At 42.8% G+C, this 13,245-nt stretch overlaps 2 protein-coding genes across 4 annotated transcripts in view; one reads left to right on the top strand and one right to left on the bottom strand.

Moving 5' to 3' along the window:
* LOC140399163 (nuclear receptor subfamily 6 group A member 1) overlaps positions 1-13,245 on the top strand; it is a 684,364-nt gene that overhangs the window by 75,774 nt on the left and 595,345 nt on the right. For both annotated transcript variants that reach the window (XM_072488435.1, XM_072488433.1), the window contains exon 2: positions 11,902-11,946. In XM_072488435.1, coding sequence (XP_072344536.1) covers positions 11,902-11,946 — 45 coding nt within the window. The remainder of the gene's footprint in view (positions 1-11,901; positions 11,947-13,245) is intronic.
* Positions 1-13,245, bottom strand: part of LOC140399164 (uncharacterized) — a 244,819-nt gene that overhangs the window by 81,767 nt on the left and 149,807 nt on the right. The window contains exon 6 of one of the 2 annotated variants that reach the window (XR_011937651.1): positions 11,111-11,632. The exons of the other annotated variant lie outside the window; for it this stretch is intronic. The gene's annotated coding sequence lies outside the window, so the exon portion shown is untranslated. Of the gene's footprint in view, positions 1-11,110; positions 11,633-13,245 lie in introns of those variants that run through there. 2 annotated transcript variants of the gene reach the window in all.

Here is a 13,245-nt window from a genome sequence, read left to right as displayed (position 1 = left end):
GTGGAGATGGTTAGCAGCTTCAAATTCCTAGGGGTACACATCACCAAAAATCTGTCCTGGTCCACCCACATCGACGCTACCACCAAGAAAACTGGCATGTCCACATTAACTCTTACCAACTTTTACAGATGCACCATAGAAAACATCCTATTTGGCTGCATCGCAGCCTGGTTTGGCAACTCGGCCCAAGACCGCAAGAAACTTCAGAGAGTCGTGAACACAGCCCAGTCCATCACACGAACCTGCCTCCCATCCATTGACTCCATCTGCACCTCCCGCTGCCTGGGGAAAGCGGCAGCATATTCAAAGACCCCTCCCACCCGGCTTACTCACTCTTCCAACTTCTTCCATCGGGCAGGAGATGCAAATGTCTGAGAACATGCACAAACAGACTCCAAAACAGCTTCTTCCCCGCTGTTACCAGACTCCTAAACGACCCTCTTATGGACTGACCTGATTAACACTACACTCCTGTATGCTTCATCCGATGCCGGTGTTTATGTAGTTACATTGTGTACCTTGTGTTGCCCTGTTATGTATTTTCTTTTTCTTTTCTTTTCATGTACTTAATGATCTGTTGAGCTGCTCGCAGAAAAATACTTTTCACTGTACCTCGGTACACGTGACAATAAACCAATACAGTACAATACAATCCTATCCAGGAATTTTGTCTAGATCCCGGTCTGGAGGTTGATTCCATTGTTGAATCACAATGATGTAATCTGACTTTCTTGTGACACCATCATCCCATTGCCCACGCCAAAGCATCACACTGAAACTTAAGTGTGGAAATGTGACCACTACCTATAGAAACTGGAACCCCAAGAGTGCATGGGAAGTAGTCTTTTCTCTATACCCTGCAATGTCTTCAAGATGTTAATCAAGCTTGTTACTTTCCAGATGTATTCAAATCTCCGTTATGAATAATACTTTTGCCATCCATGCAGCAGTGAATGAGGCAGCAGTAGAATTCTTTGAAGTTCAAAAAGCATCATTTTCTTAGGCTTTTCCTCAGTGTGCAAAGATTCTAGGGAGAATCTTTGTTAGTCCTCTTCCTATTTAAAAATTTGATATTGTACCTGTCTTAAACATTTACTCTTTTGAATTAGTCGCTCATTGAATGGGTTTCACAACCCTTACAGACAAGTTGTCACAGAGATTGCAGCCTCGTTACCAACAGTTGTAGGAAGCTGCTATCCTACTCCGCCAACATGTTTGACTTCCAGGCAAAAAATAAGCAAACGCATATTTACATCGAGACAGCAAAGAGCAATGTTGGAGGTTGAAGACTCGGGTGACAGTGACTTTGAGAGAGAGGAAATGGATGGAAGGGTAGGATTGGATCGAAACTGCAAACAGAATAGGAGGTTTACAGGCATTGGAAAATGTAATGTAAATAGTTTAACAAAAGAATGTAACTGTTTGAGATTATACTTCGGAGGAGAGGTAGAGTCCTGGGTTAATGGATGTGTTAATGAGACCATGGTGATTTTAGTGATGTAACTGTGACATCAATAGTCAAATGGGCAAGAGTTTCAAGAAAGCCAGGTGCAGAATAGTCTGTGTCCTGAATACCATTAGCTTACCCTGAGGTCTTGTGTATATAATGTTTAATAAATTGTATGAAGTTAAATTATGCCAACTATCTCAAGTCTGTAATAGGGAAGCAAGCCTCATCAAGTTACGGTATGAGCAGAAAGCATTGTATTAGTAAAACGTCACTAAAACTCAGCAATAACATTGAACCACTGTGTGGCTCCCACCCTCCATTCTTACCTTGGCACTCGAGGTCTGTTTTTCAGTGGTTTCTGGTTCCGCTCCTAGTTTCCATCTAGTGGCAGATGTTGGTTAATGCAGGTAGTCAGGACTTTAGCTACGAACTGTATTGACCATCTTTTGCCATTAGATGGATCCAGGTAAATCTAAAAGTGCTATGTACTGAGATGAGTATTGTACAGTATTGTAATTTTTTTTACAAATGTAATTTTTTTGAATGTTGTATTTCTTTAATATTTAGCCATGTATTTTAATTTTTATGTTATTTTAGCGAGGGATGGCTTACTCGCTCTTCCAACTTCTTCCATCGGGCAGGAGATAAAGAAGTCTGAGAACACTCACTAACAGATTCAAAAACAGCTTCTTCCCCGCTGTTACCAGACTTCTGAATGACCCTCTTACGAACTGATCTGATTTCTTCCCACATCTTCTCTACTGAGTAGTACTCCACTCCTGTATGCTTCACTCGATGCCTGTGTCTATGTATTTACATTATGTACTTTATGTTTGCCCTATTATGTATTTTCTTTTCATGTACGGAATGATCTATCTGAGCTGCACCGAACAACACTTTACACTGTACCCGGTACACCTGACAATAAACAAATCCAATCCAATCCATTCTGAATGTATATGATATAATATTTCAACTTGTATATTTTTTTCCCGGTGAGGAATGTCTGAAGGAACCTAACTCTGCCTTTAGCTCTCATTCCTATGAGAACCTGTGATTCTCTTAAAGTTGTTTACTTAAAGTCGCCGTTGTCAGTAATTCAACCACAACTTTAAGCGAGGACTTGCTCTTTCCAGTAGATCAAACAACATCTGTCAAGACCGTACCGGTTAACATTTTGGGTGTAAAATCTTCTCATCAACTGTAATATCTTCAGTTTTGAGGAAGGTCTCCATGCTCATAATGGATGTGGTCCTTCTGCTGAGAAGCTGCTGTCAACAGATTGAAATTTGTTGCATGTGTTCGGATTAACCTCGATTAGTTGAGCTTCTGCTAATGTCAAGTTATTTATGCTTGCTAGAAGCTACATACATTCATTCTCGGATCCTGCTTTCGGAAAACAAAAGGAATACATTCAAGATTGAGCCTTTTTTGAATTACCCGGGAGCATGGGGAGTCTGTTGCTTTCTCCATGGCAAGGTCCAGGCCAATCAGAGCCGACTTAGCAACCAATCAGCACCTTTGTGTCATTAGCAAATTTGGCTACAATGCAGTCGGTCCCTTAACCCTGCTTGTTTACATCCTTAATGAACTCTAATAAATTTGAATACTGATGAAACGAGAGACATTTTGCCAAAGCTTTTTTGTCTTGCATGATCAGGACAAATGCAAGAATTTCAAAAAGTAAAGTTACTATAGTCCCAGATGACCATCGGCTGCTTTCCCCTTTGAGGGGGAGAGCTGACTAGTGGTGGTTTAACCTGAGGCTCACCACACCACAGGCGAAGGGCAAGGTTCAGAAGGCGGGCCTTCATGAATAGCTTCAGCCAGTATGGCAATTGAACCCATGGTGTTGGCCTCACTCTGCATCATGAACCAGCTGTCCAGCCAACTGAGCTAAACCGGACCCCAAACAATCATAACAATTGGTACAGCGGGGGAAAAGGGTGCAAGACTAATATGCCTCTCCCAACACCCCACCAGAACCACACCCCGACCAGCCAAGTACCATACATTTACTTGGACACTTACCATCTCCCTGGCCTGTCAATTTCACTGGGCCCTTTAAACCTTATGCTTTCCGGCAGCCAAGACAGTTTTTTAAAAAAAAAGACAGCTTCTCTGGTTTTGCACTGTGCTGTGGCCTTTGTGGACTCTTTTGCTCCAGGTCCCAAGCAGTTCCAGCCCGCGGAGGTTTCAACAAGATTTCCAGAATAACTAAGTGCACTTTAAATTCTTGTAATTCCAGCAGGCCTTGACTTTATGCTGCTGGGTGGAAATTCTGGCCTGCTATCAGTTGGAGGGCATGGGTCTATTTCTTGATCACACCTAACATTTTTCAGAACTTGTTGAAACTACTGATAGATATTGTGGGAAATTAAAGGTACAAACCTGCTACCATTTTTGTCATGCACCAACCTTTTGAAACTCTTGGTTTGAGTTAAAAGAAAACTGATAAGATTGAACAAAAATTTGAGATGAAAATATATGAAGCGTTCTTTCAAAAGTAGTTAAGTTTTAATGTGCAAGTTTAATTTTGTTACTTTAGTTTGCTTTTTCTTGGAGTTCCTTTTTTTATTCCCATTTAGCTCTTGTAACCCTTTGAATTTCCTGTCGATTACAGTTTGCTCTCTGTCAAGCTGGAGATTGAAAACAAAATTCTTTTGGCGGTGATTATTATGGAAATTGGATTATTGAAGTAGTGCACTTTTCTGAAAAACTCCTATAAATAATTCTAAACATTATATAAGAAAGTGCAAGATGCAAACAGACATATTGTACCAAACTTATTGCAGCCAATATTATTTTTAAGAAAATAATACCTTATCGCAATGATTTCAAATTGTTTTATTTCCAAATCATCTAACTCCCATGATATAACTATCTTTCTTGATAGGAAGTCAGAATAAATCCAGTATTATCCACCTTATATTGAATATGGGTTGCCATGAAATGTTTTAAGGAAGACTAAAATGAACTTCAAATAATCATTATTGATTATGAAATATCCCATTAATTTCAATTAAAATCTTTGACGAGTTCAATTTAAAAAAATATCCTGAAAGCAGATGGATTTTAAAAGTTCAAAACAGATGTTGATGGAACATTGCAGAGTAATCTCCATATTTTTAAACTGGTGAACTTCAGAATATCAAACAAATAATATAAACAATTCCCAGCAAGCAAATGTTACAGAAATTTATTTTGAACAAAATTTTAATATATGCTTTGCTTAATTTTTGGAATTTTTCTTCGAAAGAGCTTTCCATGTCACCTTTCCATATAAAAAGGAATGTATCCTCTATAAAATCCTTCAGCCACTGTTTATATATTGTTCAAAGTTGGATTGGATGTTTAATGAACAATTTAAATCTTTATTACCTAATAATGTGAAAGTACTTGTTGCACAAGGGACCATGCATTCAGAAGTTTGAATCCACGTGACATTTCTGTTTAAGTTAATGAAATTCATTATTTTGTGACAAAAGGTTAAGTAATTCTTTTCAATGAAAATATAATGGATGATATGAAGCAACATAGATTAAAAACAAAAGGACATGACAACATTTGAATATACATTAAGCTGGAGAATGAGATTGAAACAGCTGGAAACTCAGTTTACTTCTTGAAAGAGAAGATGGGCTAGCATTGCACTACAGGTGGTGGTGTGATTTGCAAATATGCAGAAGTGTGAAGACACGATCTATTGAACATTTCTTAAACAGCAAGACTTCTTGCTGAGGCATAGTTACTCTGCTTAGCTTGTAACAACAGAAATCAGCTATAACAACAGAAATCAACTAATGTGGAACAGAAGTTATTCAAAAAAGGGTTAAGAAGTGTACCAGTGATATAGAAAAACAGCAGTGCTTTTGCATCTGCATGAAAGTTTTCCATAGGGAGTCTATTGAAAGGATGCAAAGTATTCTTTCATTTAAGAGACCGTAGGAATTTGTTTAGTGCTCTCAGGTTGGATATATGCCCATTCAGATGTAGGAAAGATACTTTCGATTTTATTTTTTTGGCCAAGCAGCATTCTTGTGATACAATGTAAAGAAAGATGACATGGAAAGTTCTTGGAAGAAAATATTACAAAAATGAAACAAATCATATGTCAAAACTGTATTCAAAATAAATTTCTGTAATCTGAGCTTGGTTTGAATTGTTTTGGTGCAATGTGTTGACTATTTCTGTTTGATGTATCCCACGCTGGCCGAGCTTGCGCGTCCCATGCCGGCCGAGCTTGCGCGTCCCACACTGTCGGAGCTTGCTCGTCCCACGCCAGCCGAGCTTGCGCGTCCCACGCCGGCCGAGCTTGCGCGACCCCTCCTCCGACTGTTGCCAATTTAATGGAATACTATAATAATGTTGCTCTTTAGAGTCACCAATATGATACTGAGCTCTTTTTATGATATGATGTTGTGGCCCAACAGCATCGCCAATACTGTGGGTGTTTCTATTTCTCTTACTGAACCACAAGGCTTTCCCGTATATCGGTCAAATAACCACACAACCAGTTAGTCAGTTCAAGTTCAAAGATGGTTTATTTACACACACGGGTTACTTCGACATGCAAGCACAATATACTACAAGTTAAACTACACCTATGAACTACAATAATCTATACTTAACTTCAGGCAACCGGCACTGTGCAAGTGGATAAGGCCTTTATCTTGATCACGTGGCTGGTTTGAAGAAGTGGCTCTATCTCTGCTATGCTCATCCGTCAGGTAGCGATCGTTGGTCTTGAACTTGGCTGTCTGGTCGTTATGCTGCAGTTTGGCTGGCACAGGCCGGATTCAAAGGAGGCTGGCACAGGCCGGGTCCAAAAGAAGGCTGGCACAGGCCGGGTCCAAAAGAGACTGAACACGTGGCTGTGTCCCTTTTTATCCTTCTGAGTTTCACGCTCTTTAGGGTGGTCCTTAATCTTGGGCTCAATAGTTCGACAGGGCTTCGATCACTGCCTTCGATTTCAGCCAATAAAGGGGCGGGTGCCTTGCTGGCTGGGCGGGTCCTTAGCGGTCATTGACCTTGGCAGTTCGGCTCTCTGAGTAAAGGGAGTGGCGCCGATCAGTCTGTGGCAGTATCGGTTTCTTGAGTGCAGTCCTATTGTTCTGGGGAAATGGGCCATTAGAATGCAAACGAGCGGGGGTTTCGATCAGGTCTAGCTATCTGGGTTGCAAATACACAAAAGCTCTGTATCTGTCTGAGTCCTGGATTGGCCACAATTGCCATGGTCCTTTGCAGGTGGCCATCTCAGATGGCTACACGACCCCCTAATGGCATACTTAATTTTTTCCAAATGCAGAATTCCTACTAATCCCCTGGCCATGCCGATGCCTTAGGCAGAGCCAATGCCCTCTATCCAAGCAAGACTCATCTCCGAGCTATTAGAGAGGCAAAGGCCAAGATATCAGCCTGCCTTCCCTCCTGTCCCATTGGGCCCGGCTCCAACTTCCAAAATCTCTGACATTGTTTCAAAGAAGGAAGCCTAGAACTTAGCCAGCTTAGGACAATACAAAAACAGATGCGAGTGGTTCGCTGGTGATCTTGAACAATGCTCACATCGATCCCCTATACCCGGGAAGAACACCCTCATGCCTGCCCTGGTCAAGTGCACCCTATTCACCACTTTAAACTGTATTAAATTTAACCTCACACACGAGGAGGCAGAGCCTCACTCCACACCCGCCCATCCAAAACCAAACCTATCTCTTCCTCCCATTTCCCCTTTGTTTCCTCCAGCGAAGCCTTCTCTATTGCCACCATCTGCCCATATATGTCCGTTGTCTCTTGACATCTTGTCCATAAGTGAAGGCGTCGGCAATCCATGAAACAAAGAGATCTCCCTACAAACAAAGTTTTGCACCTGCAAATACCTAAAATCATTCCCTCTCGGGCATTGAAACTTCTCCACTAACTCCTCCAGCTCAGCAAATCAACTCTCCGTGAACAAATACTAAATCTCTCGATACCCTCCCTCTTCCAGATCTTCTACATCAAGTCCATCCCACCCAGTACTAACCTATGGTTCCCACAGATCGATGGAGTAGAACATAGACCCTAATTTAAAGTGCTGTTGAATTCATTCCATATTCTTAGAGAGGCTACTACCACTGCGCCAGAAGAGAACGGAAGAGGAGCAGTAACAAGTGCCTTCAAGCTCAGACCTATACAATAAGCCCCCTCCAACCTCATACTGACTCTGATTCCCTAAACCACCTCTGCACTTTCTCAACATTTGCCAGCCAGTAGTAAACCAAATTAGGCAGCGCCCATATTCCCAGATAACTAAAACTAATCCTGGCCAGCCGAAACGGTAGCCTCTCTAGATCCGCTGCCATCTCCCGAGGGTTCACCGGAAAAACCTCAGTCTTGCCCATGTTCAATCTATATCCTGAGAAGGAACCAAACTTCTTAAGCACTTCCATTATCCTCCCCGCATTAGAGAGAGGATTCCTAACATATGACAACAAATTGTCCTGATACTCCCTGCCTCCCCTCTCTATCCCCTTCCACCCGGCCGATGACCTAAGTGCAATTACCAATCGCCAAAGCAAACAACAACAGGGAAAGTGGACATCCCTGCCTTGTGCCCCTATATAATCCAGTGTACCCCAAACTCAGTCCATTGGTACGGACGCTCGCAGTGGGTACCCCGTACAAAGGCCTAATCCACAAAATGAAATTGAGTCCAAAGCCAAATCGCTCCAATTCTCCCTAACCCTAACCCACCTGGTCAAACACATTTTCTGTGTCCACCTTTGGATCGACCCCCGGAGTGTGTGAACAGCACAACATTCAGTCGTCTCCTAATGTCGGCCAACAACTGCTGGCCCTTAACAAAGCCCATCTTTTCCTCAGAAACTGTCCCTGGCAGGCACCCCTCCAAACAGGTTGCCAGCACCTTAATCAGCAACTTTGAATCTGCATTCAACAAAGAGATGGGCCAATAGGACCCGCACTTCTTGGGATCTTTATCCTTTTTCAAGATCAGGGAGATTGATGCTGCGCCAGTGTGACCCCCCCCCCCCCCCCCCCCCCCCCCCCCCCCCCCCCCACCCCGAGGACGAAGAATCATTAAACATATCCAACAGGTGTGGTCCCAACACAGTCACCAACCTTTTATACAATTCCACAGGGAATCTGTCCGGGCCCGGTGTCTTCCCTGATTGACCAAATACATTTCATAATTTCCTCCAACACGAGCGGCATCTCCAGCTCCTGCCTTCTTTCCCTTTCCACCCCCGGGAAAACCAACCCATTCAGAAACTACCAGAGTCAAGTGTTCCACCAGAGGCTCAGACTTGTATAGACCTCGGTAAAAGTCCACAAACACCCAATTGACCTTCTCTGGTGCAGAAACCAACCTTCCCCCTGAGTCCTTGGACTATCTTCCGCGAGGCCACCTGTCGCTTCAATTGGTGAGCCAATAACTGGCTAGCCTTCTCCCCATGCTCATAAAATGTCCCTCTTGAACAATGAAGTTGGCTCACTGCCTTCCCCGTCGACACTAACTCCAACTCATCTGTAGCTTCTTCCTCTCCACTAACAGCAGAATATTGGCAGTCCACCTTGAGGAAGGAATCCACCAACCTCTGCCTTTCCACCTTACCAGACTGCCTTCAGTGCTTCCCAAAACCCTCCTAGTTCTGGTTAAAATCCACTTATTTCCTTGGCACGGTTGCGCAGTGGTTAGCACTTCTGCATCACAGCTCCCAGGACCTGGGTTCTATCCCGGCTCCGGGTCACTGTCCATTTGGAATTCGCAAGTTGTCTCCGTGTCTGCATGGATCTCACCCCCACAAGCCCAAAGATGTGCAGGATAGGTAGATTGGCCACGCTAAATTGCCCTTTAATTGGAAAATGGAATTGGGCACTCTAAATTCAAATTAAATCCACTTGAATTCCAATTGCCGAAGCTATCCTCTCTCAAGCAACCCCTTCCGTGTCCAACCTCCATGAGGGTATCTGAAAGAGGCCAGTCTCCAACTCATATTCACATACTGTGGAATATGATCTGATATTACAATTGCTGATTACCCCGGGGAATAACTACTTCCCCAGGGTGGCACGGTAGCACAGTGGTTAGCACTGCTGCTTCACAACGCCATTGTCCTGCGTTTGATTACCAGTTTGGGTCAATGCCTGTGCGGAGTCTGCACGTTCTCCCTGTGTCTGCGTGGGTTTCCTCAGGGCGCTGCGGTTTCCTTCCACAAAACCCAAAAGGCGTGCTTGTTGGGTGAATTAGACATTCTGAATTCTCCCTCCGTGCACCCAAACAGGCGCTGGAGTGTGGAAACTAGGGGATTTTCAAAGTAACTTCATTGCAGTGTTAATGTAAGCCTACTTGTGGCACTAATAAAGATAATAATAATTATTATTATTACTACTACAAAGAAATCAACATGGGAGTAAGGATGAAATGCGGAAAATGGACATGAAATAGCCGCATGCGAAAAGAAGGAAAACTCCATCTCCCTTGGATATCTAAATCTAAGTATCCATGGGTCTAACCACCGCCCATCTATTCCATGAACACTAGTAGCTCCTTTGCCACCCTTATGTTGTAAAGGATTTGGTGCTCGACCTATCTAGCCTGGGATACCACACAATTAAAGTCCCCTCCCATGTTTAACTGATGCGAGTCAAGCTTGAGATGGCTGCGAGCAACCTTTTGATGAATTGTGTGTCCTCCCAGTTCGGCACATATACATTCACCAAGACCACCAAGTGCCCGACAACACCCCACTCGCTATCACATATATCCTCCCTGAGTCCCCCAAAACATTAGCCACCGAAAAGGTCACCCTCTTATTGATCAGCACTGCCATCTCCCTCGTCCTCGCTTCAAAACTCGATGTGGAACATTGCCTCACCCACCCTTTTTGCAGCCTTGTCTGATCTCGAAATTTCAGATTTGTCTCCTGCAAGAAAACTACATTTGCCTTGAAACTCTTTAGATGGGCGAACACCTGGGACCTTTTAACTGGCCCACTAAATCCCTCACATTCCATATAACCAGCCTGGTTGGGGGCCATATCCCACCCGCAAAGAGGTCCGACAGGGCCACTTCTCATCAGCTCCAGACCCACCCAATTTGGACTCCATCATCCTCCTCAAACCAATGCATAACAAAGAAACCTTCATCGTCAGCAATCTACCCTCTCCCCCTCCTGACTCCTCCCCGGCTCATTACCTTACTGAACAAACCCCCCCCCCCCCCCCCCCCCCCCCCCCCCTCCACCCCCAATCCTTCCGAGGTAACCAGTCGCAGCTCTCTCTCTCACTTCACTCCCATTAACTTGGGGAAAAATCAAAGTTCTACACACAATGAATCAGCAAACAGCCCCCTACTCTAACCAAGTTTAATATCAAACCACCTAGGATGGCAAAACCCAAACCCTCTTTTCTTCCCCCCCCACCCCGGAAACCTTATCAACAATTTCCAACACGACAATAATAAACATAACACCAATCATCCAGAAAAAAGACAAAGAAATAACAAAAATTTTAAAAAAAAAGCCACCAACTTCATTCAATCCTCCCTCAGTCCATGCTTCTTTACAAAGTCGTTCAACTCCTCCAGCGAGTTGAAATTGAGATCCCTATCACTGAATGTGAACTGGAGGCGAGCCAGGTACACTGCCCAAACCGCACTTTGCTCTTGCTTTAAAAAAATGTTTTTATTGAAGTTTTTACATTTTATATACTGTACATTCGGTAAGGATAAAAGGATTGGTTACAATATACAAGTCATTGTCTGCTGTACCGATTTTCCACCCTGCTCCACATGGCACCCCTGCCCCCTCGATTTGTTGGTCCAGGGTCCTTTCCTGATTTGCTTACTTTACAATGGACCGTTATCTGCTATTTACATGTGAGCGGTGTCCTCCCTTTCCCGTAGCTCGACTTTTGTTGCCCCCCCCCCCACCTCCCTATATGGTTTTCGGTGATTCTTTGGGGGTTCCTTTTACTTGTGTCATTGTTCTAGGCCTCCTGGCCTCTGTATCTGCCGTTTTCCAGTCTCCCCCTCCTTCTTCTCTGGGTCCCGACACCTTTCCTGCCTGCATGGAGTTGATGCTCTCCATGACCTCTCCCAGTCCGAGTGGTGCTTCCAGATCCCTCCATCTGTCACGTCTGTCATGACACATCCAGTCCGTCGAGGAACTGTTGCAGAAACTGTTTAGCAAAATAATTTCATGAAAATCTGTCTTTGAAATAAACTCAATTGGGTGGTACTAATGAAATGTTGAATATTCTGTTAATGTCAATGAATTGGTGACAATTAGTTAAACAAATTAAATGTATTCTGTTTTTAATACAGGGACATTTGCATGAATGCACAAAGGTTTAGAACCTAGAACAATATAAAAGGTTAATTTTATCCCCTGAGCTGTAATGCATTATAGCCGTAAACTACATATCACCAATTCTTTGTTTTCTTTCAGATTTTTACAATGACCACCCACTAGAAAATGACCAGTCTAATACCAGTAAGTGTTTTTTTTTTAATTATACAAGAATATTCTTGTAACTGTTTATCCAGCTTGATTGTAGGAATACTAGCTGATTTTAAACTCTGTATTGACTCCTCTCCACCTTAAAGATGAATTCTAAACTTGGGATTTTATCCAATGAAACCCAGTAATCTCAATGTTTGACGCCAGAATTCCAGTAATCTATGTAAAATGCTTTGTATATTTTTAAGGAGTGCTTCATTTTCTCTGTACATTAATGGATAGCTTTGACCTAGAACTTGCCTTCAGTTGTCAGCATGGTGTACAGCTTACTACTGGACAAAATTCCAATGTGGGGCAGTGTTCAAGATGCAATTCATGATGCTTGCCAAATCCTTTTAGGATTATATTTTGGGAAGACAGCTATATTTATTAATTAGGAAAGTAATTGATTTTGAAGCCCTTGTTTTTCTACTATTAAGAATTTTATACTTGACCCAAAAAAGCATAAACTGGTATTTGCTAAGCTGATGTCACCTGTTTTTTAGATCTGAATTTGGAGAAAAAGAATAACTTAATAAAATGAGAAAGCCAAGTTGTAGAGTTAAAAAATTTGATATTCCTCCCTTAAAATACACAGAATGAACCATCCTGTTTCACAATATTGGTAGAGAGGCTTGGGAAATTAAGTTTCAACACTATTTTCTGTACAGAGTCTCAATGCTATAAGTGTGTTTGTGCTAATTGCATGCCTCTGATACAGAGCCATCCATCATTTTTCATTTGTGAAAAATTCATAAAACCTGCTGACTCTACCTGAATTTCATAAGAATAGTCATACACCATGCTGGAAAAAAGAGGTCATGATATGGAGATGCCGGCATTGGACTGGGGTGGGCACAGTAAGAAGTCTTAAAACACCAGGTTAAAGTCCAGCAGGTGTATTTGGAATCACTAGCTTTTGGAATGTAACTCCTTCATCAGGTGAGTGTATCTGAAGAGGCACAGGTGAAATGCTGCATCCCAAGGTGATGCCACATCTGACCTATCAAGCTGACTGCCTCAAAGAACTGCAGAAGAGTCAGAATAGGCAGCCACTGCCTTATAGAAGTGCTGTCAGCAGTTGTTTGACCCAGCACAAATTGATATATGGTACCAATAAAGATAAACAACCTACTACTATACCTATTCCTCTTATTTGGACGGTGCTTAGAAGGAGCAATAGATTAGGTTTGAGGAAGAACATGACATGCACAGTTGGAAGTGGAAGAGATGGGGCACAAAATATTGGTGCTGCTCACTTGTAGGAAAATCAGATTGACTGGGATTCTAGGT

The sequence above is a fragment of the Scyliorhinus torazame genome, chromosome 22 (genome assembly GCF_047496885.1).
Source record: "Scyliorhinus torazame isolate Kashiwa2021f chromosome 22, sScyTor2.1, whole genome shotgun sequence".
NCBI lineage: Eukaryota > Metazoa > Chordata > Chondrichthyes > Carcharhiniformes > Scyliorhinidae > Scyliorhinus > Scyliorhinus torazame.
The sequence above is the reverse complement of the archived record's forward strand: the minus strand, read 5'-3'. Positions and strand labels throughout refer to the sequence as shown.